At 39.9% G+C, this 17,298-nt stretch overlaps 1 protein-coding gene across 1 annotated transcript in view; it reads left to right on the plus strand.

Annotated features, from left to right (window-relative positions):
* The first annotated feature begins 11,760 nt into the window (after window positions 1-11,760).
* The window catches only part of KLHL32 (kelch like family member 32), a 202,231-nt gene continuing 196,693 nt past the window's right edge, over window positions 11,761-17,298 (plus strand). Inside the window, exon 1 of the mRNA XM_064597895.1 lies at window positions 11,761-11,956. Within this exon, the coding sequence (XP_064453965.1) occupies window positions 11,786-11,956 (171 nt within the window). The 5' untranslated portion in view covers window positions 11,761-11,785. The remainder of the gene's footprint in view (window positions 11,957-17,298) is intronic.

Raw genomic sequence — 17,298 nt, forward strand, 5'->3', positions numbered from 1 at the left:
ACCTTTATAGTTTGGGGATCATGCATATGGGAGGCTGAGATAAGTACATTCTAGAACTCATAGAATAGTCTGGTCCTGTGATGCCTTTGGGCTCAGAAAGGGACCTTGAATGTAATCACTCTTAATTCACAGAGAAAGAACTACCTCATATGCTTCCAGTCCCATATAGCACTACCCTTTGGGCTTGTGTGATTATATCTCTAATGGGCTGTGAGCAGCCCTGAGAGCTAGACGCCTGAAGACCAACTCTAGCCTTTCTTCTCATCGTTCTGCTCCTGGGGCCCTTCCAATCCATTTCTGGTTTTGCCCTGAGTCCATGTCTGGATTCTGAGGAAGGGAAAGGCAGGAGACTGGCCTGGATCTCCTTGGGCTTATGGGAAGAGGTAAACGCCCTGAGTTAGGAAGAAATCCACATTCCCCTCTCCCCGCCCCCCATAGGAAAAATGCAAGGAAGCAGGAGGAGGGAGAAGGGTCTGGCTGAGTGAAGTAGACACATTTCACGTAAGGGAAACTTAAAATATAAAGTATAGCTAATAAACTTAAAATATAGAAACAAATGTTACTTATACCAAACCAAGATTATAATCCAAGGACACAATTTATATAAAAATATATATAGTAAACAGTAAATAACATAATAAAAATAGTAAATAAGAAATAACAATAAACCTTTTCAGAGGTGATTCATCCTTTAATTCATTTTAATTCACCTTTAAAATGGTGTCCATTTCAATAAACTTTGTAGAATATAAACTATTCTAATTAGATAATTTCTTTTATTATTTTTTTAATTTTTATTTTTTAAGTAGGCACCACACCCAGTGTGGAGCCCAATGTGGGTCTTGAACTCACGACCCTAAGATCAAGACCTGAGCTGAGATCAAGAGTCGGATGCTTAACTGACTGAGCCACCCAGATGCCCCTAATTAGATAATTTCTCAGGAGAGCTAATTTAGTGAATTGGCCTCCAAATAGTAAGGGAATTTAATTTATCTTATGATTTCTAATTATGTTTGGAATGTTTGAAAAATATCAAGTTAAATGTGTCCTTTAATTTTGGATTATTTTAACTTTTAGGATTCTTGTTCTCCATTTGTCCAGTTATTGGGAGCATTTATAAGACTTTCAGAAAGATAAGGTTTTTTTTTTTTTTTCACCTCTCTATAATAATAAATACTCTTGCCATTTTAAAGTTCAAGTGTCCATCTCTGTTAGTGTTTGTGTTAGCCTGTAAGAGCCTAGAGTTTATAACCTAGATTCTGGAAAGAAACTGTAGCAGTGATAGGTTGCTAAGAAAGTCTCTCAGCTAATTAAACAACGTGCCTTGAATAATTCTGAGCCTCTGTACTGCTCAGTCATACTGGATCAATTGAAAATGATGCTCATTTTTAGGTTTGTCAAAACTTAAATTAGGACAAACTATAAGCTTAGACATCCTATTTTCTTTTTTTTATCCGATTTTCTGTAATTAAAGAAAACCAGAAATAAAAAATACAATTGTATGAAAATATTCAAAAGAACCTAATGTTCAGGAACAATGGAATATTTAAATTGTGATATATCCACATGAATTACTCTATAGCCATACCAACTGCAGGTTTGTATACAATATAACAAATACTATATTTTAGTTAGGTTGGAAATCATAGCTCTCTCTTTTATACGAAGCAGCAGAAATAGGTGCAGTTTAATATATTACTTTCGTAAGTGCTTTCACCCTGTCATACTTTTCAAAATAAAATTGAGACAGAAGGGAGCCTGTTTAAGATTATCCAGATTAGAATTAATTTTGCCACTTGAATGTATTAGAAAACAAGAGCTAGACCCACAAACAAGAGTTGTAAAGCAGATTCATGGACCACGTCCCAGACTATTCAGATAATTTACTTTTCTGTTTAGAGTTACATCAGTGATTGAAAATAAAGGCTGGGAGGGGCCCCGTGAGGTGGGGGGGTTGGGGATTAAGAGAGTATATAGCCAAGGAGCTATTTCAAGCCTGACGACTTCATTCTATTGTATATTTCCAGTTATGCTAATCCTAAAGCTCCTATAAGAATCTGTTTTCCATTTTCTACTAATTTTCATCCTCCCTATATGTTATTTTTTCATCTAGTTTTCAGAAATCTGCTTCTTGAATAGAAAATTATCTTTCTGGGGGCACCTGGGTGACACAATCAGTTAGTATCTGACTCTTGGTTTCAGCATCTCAGGGTCATGAGATCGAGCCCCACGTTGGACTCTGCACTCAGCGCCGAGTCTGCTTAAGACTCTCTCCCTCGCCTTTTGCAAATCACCCCCAAAATAAATAAATCTTTAAAAAAATAGTCAAAGTACTTTAAAAAAAAGAAAATTATCTTTCTGTAAATACTTAGCCAAGACACACGTGATTCATATTCATGTTTAATCATATTTATTATTTATTTGTTAATCCTATTCATGATTAATATTCATGTTTGGATGAAAAGTAAAATTGCTATAAAGGACAAGTCAACTAGTATTTGTAGTTAAGACCTTTGTAGCTTTATTTTATCAAATCTTATTTTTTCTCTTTGGCCATCCGATGTTTTAATTTTTACTGTAACCCTTAATTTAGCTATTGTTGGTTCTCAGACACATTTTACTACTTAGTCCCTGAAATTCCAGTGAGGTGAAAAAAACTTAGAAACATCCCGAACCATTGCTTATTAAAGACCTTTCAGTCGAAATGTTGCATCTTGACTATAAAACTCCCCCGGGTGCCTCCTTGGGGTTCTAAAGGATTTGCATCATGAAGGCCCAGAGTGTGCTTTTTTTGCCTTTACCTCACTGTGCTTTTCTTTCTTGTCTTTTTATTCAGCTGGAATGCTTTCAAACTGCTAAGGCTGAGATCCTGAGGAACCCAGCTGGAGAATGCCGTCTGAACGCTGCCTGAGGTTAGCCCTCTAGAATGCTTCCTTGTTTGGTGTCGTGAGCCCTGAAATAGTCACACTGTGCATCCCAGGGCTGAGTGCAGAGCAGGGCTCAACACATATTTGAAGGAATTAAGCAAACCAGTCAGAGTGTGCGTGAGTTTGTAGCACATGGGTTAACCACTGTGATCTATTTATTGGTCATACCTACGTACATTTCATGGTTCTTTGAATGATACAACTTACTATCCTTTTCTTATTTGGGATATCTCAAAAAAAAGTATACTTTTATAAAGGTATATGATTTAAAAAGAAGCAGATAACTATACTTATATATGACTATCATCCTCTTCAAAGCAGTCACTTTGGAGAATGTGATATGTATTCTCAAAACACTCATAACATTTTCTTTTAATAATTCATTTAACAGGTATTTATTGAGCCAAGCAGTGTACTTGATGCAGAGGATCCATCAGTGGATAAAACAGATAAGGTTCCTGCCCTCATAAAATGTATATTCTTTGGGGGAAACAGATAGTCAGCAAATCACATCCAGTAACAATCCAAATATAATTGTGAAAAGTGCTTTGAAGGAAAAGTACAGGGTTGATAGAATGAGGAAGCATCTTCCTGGAGAAGGCTTTGTAATCTGAGATCTGAAGCATGGAATGACTTGGGGAAATGCTCTGGGGCAGGAAGGAACTTGGCACATTCCCAAAACTGAGGGTACAGTCAATAAGAAAGTACAGGGCATTTTTTTTTTTTTAATATTGTTGGTGGAGGCAAGTCTCTATCATCCTCTGAGGAAACAGTCAAACGGATCTTCAGAGCAAAGAATAAGAGGGGTGTGAGACATAGGAAATACTTTTCTTTTTATTAATTAAGAACTGGGTATGTCTATGAAGTGATGGGACCAGCTTTCTTCCACAACTCTGAAGGTGTTAGAGTTGACCAGTTCCAAAAATATGTTTAGAAATGGAGGGAGGCCTTGAGACAGCCGGTACAGCTCTGAGTCTGTTGTTCTTCATCAGTGATTTTCAGTGGGGGACGATTTTGCTTCATTGTACATTGTGCAGTATCTGCCGACATTTCTGGTGGTCCCTGGGCTTGGGGGTGCTATTGACATCTAGTCAGTAGATACTAGGGATCCTGTTAAACATCTTATAATATGCAGGACAACTCCCCATAGCAAAGAACAATCTGGCCTCAAATGTCAATTTCACTGAGGTTGAGAAATCCTGTTCTAGATAAGGATCCAGCCATAGAGATAGAGATAATTTCTGAGGAGAGAAGACCATGGTATCTGCCACCACCTCAGCCAAGTGGTTTATTTCTGGCTACTGGAACCTATGTGCATTTCTCTCAAAATTATTTTTACTTTAAATCTGCAATCTCTGCTTTTATTGATCAATTCTGATCCCATCGCCATCTGTCCTCCACTGCACCATCATCTCTATAATGGTCTTTCCTTCTCTGCTGTGAGGCAGACTTCTCCCGTCCCCACCTTTCAAACTTCCTTTGTGCCCTGAGGAACTGTTGCACCATGATTGTATGCTCTGCTGTATCATCTCCATCACCCTGCAAGGCTCTTCTCACCTGCTGACTTCATTGAGACCTGTCCTCTCCTGAGGCACCACTTCTCTTGTCACCCTGCCAAATGTGACATTATTATCTCCTCACATCTCATGTATTTGGGGTCTGGGTAGAGGAGATTGTTGTCGCCTGGGACATAGTTTTGCTTCTCCATCATTACTCCTCAAGCTGGTTGTCTGAGAAGGCAACAGTAACAAAATACAACGAAGACATCCTCATTCTGGTGCTCTTCAATTCTTCCCCCCTCTCTCCTCTCCACTGTTGTCAGGGTCATTTCCCCTCATTTGCTGAGCATCTGGCATCCCACTTAGAGTGTTCTTCCTCATCACAAACCCTTTACAATTTCCCAGTGTCCTCAATGTTTGCATGGAGAATCTGTCCAACTTGGTGACCTGGGATCTTCAACCTGCTTATCTCCAGAAACTGTCTCCTTCCACTGAGCGATCCACTCCCACAGTCACCCCTTGGACCTTGAACCCCCAGTAGTTGCTCTGTTTCTGATCACCATATCAACCACTTTACTCTTACCAGGACCTCCTCTCTGTCTAGCCTGCTGGTTTACCTTCCCCCCCACCCCTGGGGTTGTACTTTGACCCTTTGCAATGTCTCATCTACTGGCCCTGCTACTTTCTACCAACCCATCATCCCTTTCTTTCCCTCATTTCCCTTCTTATCCAGTTTAGATTCTGCGACTCTTTTTGAATCCTTAATTTCTCTTGCTTCCTGCATTTTTGATGCATTTGCCTGACAATATCCCAACCCAGATGAACCCAGATATCCTTGTTTCCATGGCTACATCGTCCAGCAGAGATTGGATCCACCAAATCTTTATATTCAACGAACCAAAAAAAAATGCTAAGAGCTTAATATGTGTTTCTGGTCTACCTGCTCCCTCCCTCCTACTACTCAAAGGGCAGTCTTTCCCACCACTGAGCCCAGCCATCCTTCTGTATTTTGAATACTATCTTTCTTCTCAGCAACCTTTGACTGTTGATTGTCTCTGCACTGTCTTCTGGAGACACAGGTGTGCTTCTCCTGTGGATGAGTCTGAGGTTTACAACTCTAGCCGAGTGTCTTTCTGAGCTCCAGACCTTGCACCTGGCCCTCCCTTGTCCTCAGGGTTTGAACAATTAACATTCTGTGTGAGGGCCATGCTCCTTCCTGCCTCGGGATCACTTGCTCTTCCCCATCTGGAAAACTCTTCTCTTCCGTTTGCCACAGGAGCTCGTTCTCATCCTTCGCCCCCCAGCTCCAGCATTACTTCCTCTGGGAGGCCAGATTATTTGACGAATGTGTAACTGCCTCGCTAAACTGAATGTTCCACAGGGGTTGCTACCAAGTTTGGTTTGTTCACCATTTGATCTCCAGTATCTAGCACAGTACCTGGCATAGGATAAGTAAATGTTTGTTGAGTGAATGAATGAAGGGAGGAATGAAACAAAACTATTCATTTATCATTAAGTTCCTTTCTGTATAATTAAAGACTTCTTAATCGTTCTCTAAGCATATTGTGTCCTCTTTGCTTACTATTTTGACCATTGCTATTAATTGTTTGGCATTCATTTTAAGGTATGTACAAATTTTAAAGTGTTCTATAGGGGCACCTGGGTGGCTCAGTCATTAAGCGTCTGCCTTCGGCTCAGGTCATGATCCCAGGGTCCTGGGATTGAGCCCCACATCAGGGTCCCTGCTCAGTGGGAAGCCTGCTTCTCCCTTTTCCACTCTCCCTGCTTGTGTTCCCTCTTTGGCTGTCTCTCTGTGTCAAATAAATAAAATCTTAAAAAAAAAAATCCTTTTAAAAAAATAAGTGAAGTGTTCTATAAAAAAGAAAATTGAGTTCCATTATGGGGTTAACAGCCTGCCCACTTAAATAATAGGGCTGTTTTAATATTAATGTTTTTAATTTGTATAGAAATATTTTGACTGTGGAATTGAAGTGACTAGGGCACTCTCCTGATAATTCGTTGGTATATTGAACTGAGATAATCATGAATAATCCTAGTACTGTCAGGTTTGTTCTGTTCAGTCTTTTCTTTCTTGTGTAGTCTATTTGAGAAATGCCTGCGTTTGATTTATAATTTTTAATGCCTTATTGGTGGTCTTACTTGAAAACGACTTGCATATATTTTGTATATCTAAGTAGTAGGTAAACACTGATACAGAAATTGACTTGAATTTTAAAATTTGAAATGCAGGTGTTTAAAAACCAGATAGCTGTTTCAGAATTTCCATCTTAAAAACTGACTAAACTCAGTCAAAATTTACTGTATGTAAATGGGACCCTGTGAGATTTCTGTGATCAAAAACATTAACTCTATAAACTAGAAGGAGTGATTTGCACTCCGGCCGAGCTTCACTCAGAGTAGGGGGTGTACTGGGTTAGGAACATTGTGCTCTGCATTTGATTTTTTTAGTTTATGCCATCAATTCCAGAATGAAAGTTAAAGACTTGAAGTCATGAAGAGTCCTGATCCCTTAGAGCTCATTTATTTATCTCCCTGTTACTGAACGCTGACATATGGCCAATCAAATGCTCCCTGGCATCACGAAAAAGCAATCTGCTGCTCAGAGAGTCTGGGGCTTCCCATGTTGTACCGGCAGAGGCTGTGTCCCGTGAGACGTGGGAACAGCCATGCTCCTCGGCAGCCTGAGGGGCTACCCGAAGCCCTTATAGAGTTCGGGTGGAAAGGAATGAGGGACAGGTCCCCCTGGGAACTTGTACACTGTCCGATACAACCATAATGTGAACCATATGTATAATTAAAAATTCTCAAGTAGTTACATTTTTAAAATACAAGGAAACAGGTAAAATGAATTTAACCATATAATTTATTTAACCCAGAATACCACAAATATTTTTATTTTACCATGAAATCAGTATAAAAATATTAATGAGATACTTTGCATTCTTTTTTCATACTACATCTGACATCAAGTGCATGAGTGCATTTTATGCTTACAACACATCTCAATTTGGATTACCCCCATTTCAGGTGGCCAATATCCACCTGTAGCTATTGGTATTGTATTGGATGGTGTAGTTCTAGGGTATCCCTCAGAGGAAAGACTACTGGGGAAGCTAGGTCACCTTCTGCCCTTACCTGTGAGTTTTAAGGTGGCAACATTGCTTCCACAGATGATCTTTCCCAATTTTAGGATGACACTCAAATCCGTATACCCTTGGGAAATATGCTTCATGTTTTTATGTTTGGTTTTTTTTTTCCAGTAATTTAGGAAGTTTTAGGAATATCCTTTTCCTCCCTTCTTCATTGTTTCCCAAATAATGGAGGGACATTGCTGGGAAGTTGAGTGTGTTGATTTGCTATAAATTATAATGTCAACGGGGCCATTTGCAAGCATGTATCTGTTCCTCACCTTAATTTAGACACGGTCCTTTATAGTCTCTGATTCACCTCCTCCCTTGTTTATGACCATTGCCCTCATCAGATGGGCCTGCCACTTTCCAGCTGTGTGCCATGGTCACACATGCTTTAACATTTAGAGGGTTGAAGTCTTTTGCAGATTTACATCTGAGAGTTGAGTGGGAAGTTACTTTCAGAATACAATAAAGACTTGTTGATTAATCGGCCTTTATTTCTTGCCAAATGTTGGAGTATTTGTTTCTTCTTTTAAAGATTCCTAACATATTGGTTCCAAAATATTTGGGATCTTGTGCCAAGTGTTGCCTTAAATATTTAGCATGTTGTTTTCTTGAAGCTTGAATATTTCAAGCCCAGCTGAATGATTCTGTGAAATTGTGCCGCATCACCATTGTTTCAGAGCTGAGCCCTTTATTCCTTGCCAAATTTCAGTTTACAGCTGCTCTTTCCCTGGTGAGATTTATTCGCTGTCAATAGATACCTGAAATGCAAATACTGATTCAGTCTTGATAATAAAGACACGAATCGTGGCACTATATTTGGAAAATGAGTAAGGAAACACTTTAAGGCAATTATTTTAACATATTCTACTGTTCCACTAAAAATGAAATTTTAAAATACATTTATTTAGCATTTAAGGTGATATTAAAAGAGAGGAAAGTAATGAGTGTTTCAAATAAATTTGCAATGAGTGTTTCAAATAAATGAATGATAATTAGAATCTGGTTTTCTATACCCAAACTTATCTTAGTTGCAGTGCAAAGATAAATATTTTTGAAGCCTGATTTCAGATATTTCTTATCACTATCTCATGTTATTATCTTCTATGTATTCTTTTTAAAAGGCAGCTTTGATTTTGGGATAACTATGCATACAAAAATACACAGTTAATATGGACTTTCTGACTTTTTCCCCCCACAATCAGAGATTTTTAAGATCTTCTTCACAGTTTTTTTGTTTTAAAGATTTTATTTATTTATTTGAGACAGAATGAGAGAGAGAGAGAGCACATGAGAGGGGGGAGGGTCAGAGGGAGAAGCAGGCTCCCTGCCGAGCAGGGAGCCCGATGCGGGACTCGATCCCAGGACTCCAGGATCATGACCTGAGCCGAAGGCAGTCGCTTAACCAACTGAGCCACCCAGGTGCCCTCTTCTTCACAGTTTATCATTGTGTTTTCTTTTGTCTTTTTTGTTTTTTTGTTTTGTTTTGTTTTGTTTTTTAAGCAGGAAGGGAAATTACATTATTGTGTTCTTGGTGATAGGTTCCCAAAATGCCTGATCTTGGACCTTTAGTTTTCTTATCTGTAGAACAGAGATAAGAATAGTGCCTGCCTCATAGGGTTGTTAGGATGATTATTAATGAATTAATAATTATAAATCACTAAGAATACTTCATGGAACATGGGAAGACTGTTTGTGAAATATATAAAAATGTCATCCTTCTAAGAAAGATTTTTCAAAAACTATCCTAAAGCTTTACTTTAGCTGGTATGTTATTTCTGTTACTATTCTATTCCCTTATTTCTTTAATTGAGGGATGCTAATTAGTCTCCCTTTCAGGCTTTGCATAGAAATTTGTATTAAAAAGTTACTTATGCTTCTGAATGTGCTTTTCAGTTACTGATTTTAAATGTCTGAGGATAGCTGGAGCCGCTAGATGAATATTAGATGATAGTAACCATTTCAAAACTCACTGCTGAGTTTCAACTGAAAATAATCCTCCCACCTTCCCACGAGAACTTCCCATATCATCACCTCCTGTCAAGTTTTTTTTTTTTTTCTTTCAATAGTTCTGATATTTCTGAGGCTCCCCAGTCATAAATGTCCAGTAAAGCTTATGGGGCTGTACTCTGCGTTTCCTGGGAAGCATTCGGTTCCATGTAAGGTTGCGGTCTGGGTTGAAGGGCAGTTCACCAGCCATCTGGCACCACCGGCTGGGCAGAGCTTTGTTAAATACACTAACCATGCAGACTAGGCCAGTGGTGACTCCCTGGCTCCCGTGAGCGGCTCTTTCACATTGAGAGGGAAGAACTGAATGCAGGAGTTGTCAGGATAGGAGAGACGATGATCAGTCATCGCCATGGTATCTTCCCTCAGCCTTGAGAAGAGTCCAGAGGCCAGAAACAGGGCTTGATGGCCCTTGTTCTCATTCTGGGAGTAACTTGTGACTGGTGCAGCTCACCCATCCTGGTCTGATGCCAGTTCTGAGATTTTGGAGTGCTATGGAGACTCTATTCATAGATCTAGGCTGGAGTTGTTCGTAGCTAACAACACATTCAGTGTGCATTATGTGTTTATGGCATCACTTCCACATTATTTTGGCGAGATCTGGGGTTTCACTTAGGAGTTCTAAAAGGACATAGGATGAATGTTTTAAAATGGGCTAAGGAGTGAAGGGCTAAATTTCACAATGAGTAAATTTAGCAATTTCAAAAAACAGAATAGAAAATAAAGTTGTATAGTCATTCCTAAATGTAATACAATGACCACATGCAGAGATTGAAGGCTGATAATATAGATATATTTTACTTTCAGCCTTAGATCTTTTTTAATTTTATTTTATTATGTTATGTTAACCACCATACATTACATCATTAGTTTTTGATGTAGTGTTCCATGATTCATTGTTTGCGTATAACACCCAGTGCTCCATTCAATACGTGCCCTCTTTAATACCCATCACCAGGCTAGCCCATCCCCCCCCTCCCCTCTAGAACCCTCAGTTTGTTTTTCAGAGTCCATAGTCTCTCATGGTTCGTCTCCCCCTCCGATTTCCCCCCTTCATTTTTCCCTTCCTACTATCTTCTTCTTCTTCTTTTTTTTTTTAACATATAATGTATTATTTGTTTCAGAGGTACAGGTCTGTGATTCAACAGTCTTACACAATTCACAGTGCTCACCATAGCACATACACTCCCCAATGTCTACCACCCAGCCACCCCATCCCTCCTACCCCCCACCACTCCAGCAACCCTCAGTTTGTTTCCTGAGATTAAGAATTCCTCATATCAAAAAAAAAAAAAAAAGAATTCCTCATATCAGTGAGATCATATGATACATTTCTTTCTCTGATTGACTTATTTCGCTTAGCATAATACCCTCTAGTTCCATCCACGTCGTTGCAAATGGCAAGATTTCGGTTTTTTTATCAGCCTTAGATTTTTTTGTTTACCATGACATTTCTTTGGATGTTCTCCCGTGATACATAATTTCCCAAGTTTAGTAATCATCTGCCGTGGTTTAATTAATTGCCTTTTACACAGAATGGTCAGTGGCAGCCCTTTTTTCTCTAACCAACATTTACTCAGTATTGTTTTATGTATTAATGCAGTATTGTGACCTGTGGGGAGACTTGGAAACTTCCTTTATCTCTAATGAGTCTCGTAGGTCCCGACGATTCTGTGCTAGATCAGTACATGATGGTGATGAGGTTCTGAGCTTGCACTAACCCGACACGGGTGGTACAAAGCTAGAGAAGGGATTAGAGAGTTGGGCGGGGGGGGGGTCACAGAGAAGAGAGAGTCACATAGGTACACACATCCAGATACACATCCAGAGAAAGCTCTGCACTCAGAGATGGAGGGGATGGAGGGGATGGAGGCCCAGAAGCAGAAGCTCACAGGCTTACAGACATGGGCCAATACACAGACACAGATGGACACACACCAAAACACAAATTCAGAAAGAGAAGCACCTAGGAAAGAGAAAGACACCTGAGGGGGTGAGGAAAAGAGAGAATTAGAGAAAAGGAGGGCAAGAGAGGAGTAGAGAGAAGGAAGTGGGAACAAGAATGTCCCGTTCCTGTAGCGAGCTGGGATCCGCACCACCCACACTGGTGCTGGAGGGGTGAGCTCGCCCGGGGGTGGCAGGGGCTGGTGAGAGGAAGAGTGTTGATGTGATTGCTCTCTTTCGTAGTATTCAAGAAATGCTGACAGGCCAGAGGCTCTGCCACTCGGAATCTCACAATGATAGTGTCTTGGCAGCGCTGAATCAGCAGAGAAGTGATGGCATCCTCTGCGATATCACCCTGATTGCCGAGGAACAGAAATTCCATGCTCACAAGGCAGTCCTGGCAGCATGCAGCGACTATTTCCGGGTAAGCTGGGGTAGTGTGTTTGTTTCTGTAAAGATATCCATACACAGAGGATGACAAAGTTTCCCGAAGTGGCATGCAACCACCAGTCCGTTCGACGGCAGGCCCCAGACCTGTGAATATTGGGGGCCTTTCTGGGGCAGAATGAGATTGGGATTCTGGTGGGATCCTCCCGGGTCTGGCCACCTGGATGTCCCTCCAGTGGAGAGCAGACTTCGCATCTGAGCTGAGGGGTGTTTGATACCATCCCATGGTAATGCAGTGTGGCATTGTAGTGCCCCATGATGGGGGTGTGAACTGGGGAAGAGGATGTTTCTGGATTCAGGATCAGAAGGACAATCTGTAAAACAATTTGTTAAAATTTAAAACGTCCACTAATATATGTAGTGTTTCTGATTTTTTGTTTTCTGTGCATGTTCTTGTCTTAATCTTTCCAACTATTTGCTCCAGAGATAGAGATACAATTGGCCTAATGGCCTTTTATGGTTGATAAGTGTGTGTTGCTGAAGGCATGTGGTCTTGTTTAGTAGAACTTTAGAGCTTGATTGTCAGTGGTTAATGAGATATGGTGATATGTTTGTGGCTTTATTTTATTTCATTTTAAGTCCACTATAGTTAACATACAGTTTAATAGTTTCAGGCATACAATCTAGTGATTCAACACTTTCATACAACAGCTGGTGCTCATCACAAGTGCGCTCCTTAATCCCCATCATCTATTTCACCCAACCCCCCACCCACCTCCCCTCTGGTGACCAGTACCTTTGTTCTCTATAGTTAAGAGTCTGTTTCTTGGCTTGTCTCTCTCTCTTCCCCCCCACCCCATGATCATTTGTTTTATTTCTTATGTTCCCCATATGAGTGAAATCATATGGTATTTGTCTTTCTCTGACTGACTTATTTCACTTAGCATTGTACTCTCTAGTTCCATTCATGTCTTTGCATGTTTATTGCTTTTTTAAAGATTAAAATATACAGTATGGTTATAGCTAACAATAGCTAAACCATAACTAAATGCCATTTATTTAGTACTTCCTATGATTTAAGTGGTAGAAAAAGAACTTTGCATACATATTTCATATAAATGAGAATAGAAATTGTGATTTGTTTTTTAAATTTCCCTTACCAAAGTCTCAAAATGCTACAGAAAACCAACTTAGGCCCATAAGTAATTTGTTGGTTTGATTTGTATAATTCCAATAATAATCTTGATTTTAATGTCTAAGAGACAATATCAACTGCACTCAATTGCCAACCAGCAGTTAAACAGAATTTTCGAAGATGCCAAATCATAAAAGAATGTCTTTTTTTTTTTAAAGTGTTTTAAATATGATGAAACCTAGTACTGTAGAGGATCAAGAGCAAAGTAGTTAAAATGTCTATAAATAAAAAGTAGGGATTTAATTCTCAACTGCAGAAATGAAGCAGAATATCTGAAAAGTGACCTTTTAGGTGCATTAGTATAATGTTACGTTTTATACACTCACACGTTGTCGGGCATTCATCTTCCAGAAAGTTATATTATTCAGGGGGCTTTCAAACAACATACTTTGGGTTGTTCTATACAACACAGGCAAATTATATAATAATATAATATACTAAGTTTTGTTTTCCTATAGACCATAATATAGTCCTGTTGTTACTTAGCTTCTCTCCTCTTAGGTCTCTGCCAGTTAGCTTTTTAATTTAACTTTGGGAAATGGTTTGATTTTGTGCATGTGTGTTATGTGAGAGAGAAAGCGTGTGAGTAAGTGCTTGTCACTTGTTGGCTTTTAACAGTGTTTACTGCTACTCCCAGGCTTTCATCTCTTCTACCATAATGCCCCGATACTCAGAGAGGGCCTCCTTTTTAACACCTGTGGTACAAAGCTTGTGAAGAAAGCTTTATTATTCCCATGATGCAGATAAGGAAACTGAAGTGCAATATGTTTTTTTAAGATTTTATCCATTTACTTGACTGAGAGAGAGAGCACAAGCAGGGAGAGCGGCAGGCAGAGGGAGAGGGAGAAGCAGACTCCCCACTGATCAGGGAACCCGGACTCGGGGCTCCATCCCAGGGCCTTGGGATCACAACCTGAGCCGAAGGCAGACGCTTAACTGACGGGGCCACCCAGGCGCCTCTGAAGTGCAATATGTTTAAATGACCCACCCATTGACTGCCAGATATTAGGTGGAAGAGCTGCTTTTCACACACAGGAGCATGTTTCCTGGAGGACAGAATTCTGCTTTTTCCCTTGCACTGTGTGCCCTGCTAGATTCATACACAGTCCCTGTAAGCTCACAACCTGCCTGTGAGGTGAAAATTAAGTGACTTTTGTTGTAAGTGTTCAGATGCAGAAACCAAAACAAAGCTGGAACAGTGGGCACTTTTAGCTCTTTTCTATGCACAGTGTTGAGTGCTGGAGTTACAATATTTAACCAGACATACACTGAGCCCTGTGGCATTTGTAATATAGGTATTGTACTAGAAGTAGTTTTTCCCTTGTCCTCTGCCCTTTTGTTAGTTTGTGTCGCATAACGAACCACTTCAAAACCTAGAAGCTGAACAGTTCCCTCGGGTCGGTCAGCCCTACTGATCAATGCTGGATCCATTCTCACTCCAGCAGTTAACTGGACTGTTGGCTGGAGGCTGGATGACATGAATTGGCCTTGTTCACATGTCTGGTGATTGTGAGGCTCTTGGCTGAGGTGGTAGGGGACACTGGGCACATATTTCACACAAACAGGCTAGCCTGTTTGGGATTAAGGCTAGCCTAGAATTGTGAAATTCTAAAAACAGCCAGCAAGAGTGTAAGCCTCAATGGATAGGTACTTTTTAGTCTTCTATTTGTGTCATGTTTTCTGATGTCCCATTGGCCAAGGAAGTTACATGGCCAAGCCCAGAGTCAGCATAAGAGGGTATACCAAAGGGCAGAGATGCAGAAAGGGAATGAATTTGTTGCCATTTTTGCAACCCCCTGCTGTCAAGAACTGTCAAGACTGAGATTTTATCCTACTTGCAAGCCAGCAAGTTAGCCTAACACAGTTTCATAGATGTGGGTAGAAGACATGAGACTCCAAAGTCAGAGACAAAGGACAGTTTATGACTCATAGCAACAGCAGTCTGTGAGTCTCAGCTTATTTGCACCTATTCCCTGAGCCTCTGTTCCCATAGGTGACATGAAGAGGGCCAGCTTCCATTACTGCACACAAAATGGACTGCCTTACCAGAGAGGATCATTGAGTTCAGGAAACCCAAATCTTTAATAATGGTTAGGAAACATGTCTGTTTTTTCTTCTGGAGGGACACATTATTATACTAGTCTGTAAGCATGCCTACCCTTTGCTCTGTAAAGAGACACTGTATCTTTCAGGATTATAAGCAAAACTGCCCTTTACTCCTAAGGGAGATACCACTCTGTCTTCCAGAGCTGTTTGCTATAGAAATATCCTTGAAAAGAGAGTTCAGAACAAAGGACAGTCAGTGCCTCACTCACAATACGTGCAAAAATGCAAGAGACCCATGGAGAATTGTCTTCCAACAACCACATGCCCTAAACTAGAATTATGTTTGTTTTCCTTGTGTCTTACGCTCTACCACATTGAAACACCTCAAAACAGTATGCTGCTTTAGTAATTTCTGTATCTCTCACAGTGTTTATAGTGTTGCTTCAGGCTTAGTGCTCAATAAATATTTATTAAGTGGATGAGGGAATGTTTTCTAATTGTCATAGAATTCCATGTGCATTTCAATTCTTAATATCTTGAATATAAAAAATATGCAAATTATTGATGGATTTTTCTTTCTAGTGTAATCTGTTCAAGTTAATTAAGTACCTTCCTATAAATTAGACTTTGGCACTTTGTACTTTGACATCTGGCAGATTATTTTGAATCAAAATTGTTTTGATTCAGGAAAGGTAGTACTGCAAGAGTGAGAAGGCCTGAGTTTTGATGTAAACTGCTTCTTTACGTCGATCTGAGAGTTGGTACCAGCCTTTCTTGCTTAAAATATAAATAACAAGCAGTTGAGCACAAAGTACTGTAGCTTCCTGTGATTATCAACATTTTAAAAGAAAAAATGAAAACATTTTTCAGCCAAGTAATCATGATTTTTAAAAAATAAAAATTAGGCTTAGTATCTGCAGTGTAAGCACAACTTGGCAATAGTCAAATGCTATTAACCAATTCAGACCAGGGACTTCTTTTATGAGTGGAAGCAGGGGCAGAAAGAAGAAAGGGAAGAGCTTACGAATCAGGTCTGTGTTTGAATATAGCAGCAGGGATGGTCTCTCCGTTGGCCATTGTTCCCCAGTGTCCAGCAAATAGGTGCTATTCTAATTAATAGCTCTTGGTTATTAATCCTCTTTACTCTCTATTCTCTAAGCATAGGTGAGTCATCTTACTTCTGTGAATCTGTGTTTTTTCAGCTGTAAATTGGTGATCATAAAGCACAACTCTCAGAATGGCTTGACGTAGAGACTTAAATGAGATAAAGTATATAATGCACTAAGCACTGTCTCTGACACACAGTAGACTTTCAATAAACATTAGCTGTTTCACTCCTTGCACTAAACTGAGAGTCCTGGTCATGCTCTGCCTAGCTACTTGGGGGAAGAGATAACAGTTTATCTTTTTGGGTTCACCAGGTTGCAGCCTTGCTCACCTTTTGATGGGTCAGAATAACTTTTTGTTCTATCTTTTTCCATCTTTTCATTTTCTGAATCTGACACCTCCTTCCTTCTTACTTAGAACATTCTAGTAGCCATCTAACTTTTCTCCTCTACTGGTGTCCCTTTGCAAACCATTGTGCAAATGACTGCGTGGTTAGCTTTCAATCCCCTGCTCAGATCCTCCAGAGCTCCTCACGTGCACATTTGCCAGACTCCCAGAGTGGAGTGTGCCTTCATGCTGTGTCATTATCATCCATCTTCATCTTTGTTCCCCCATCTGTTCATTTGAGGTTGCAGCAGACTGTTCTCCAGATATACTCCATTGCACCTGAGGGTCTTTCCACTTCTTGGCCTTGCTAATGACCATTCTTTCTGCCCTAGCCTCCTACTCACCTTAGTTTACTCTGTCCATCTTCCAAGGTTTATCAAAACTAACAAGTGTGAAGTTTTTCATGAAGGCTTATCCAGTCCACCCTCTGCCACCTCCCTAAATTCATATTCAGCGTCCCCCTTTTCTGAAACCTTAAAACTGTAGCTTGTCTTTCTCAAGGAATTAAAGATCAACAGAATGAAAGGACAGCCTGTGGAATGGGAGAAAATAGTTACACAGCTATCTGTTAAGGCATTAATAGCTGAAATATATAAGGAACTCATGCAACTCAATAGCAAAAAAAAAAACAAAAACAAAACAAA

The sequence above is a fragment of the Mirounga angustirostris genome, unplaced genomic scaffold (genome assembly GCF_029215605.1).
Source record: "Mirounga angustirostris isolate CCGP_5_RB_7025 unplaced genomic scaffold, mMirAng1.0.hap1 SCAF_8, whole genome shotgun sequence".
Taxonomy (NCBI): Eukaryota; Metazoa; Chordata; class Mammalia; order Carnivora; family Phocidae; genus Mirounga; species Mirounga angustirostris.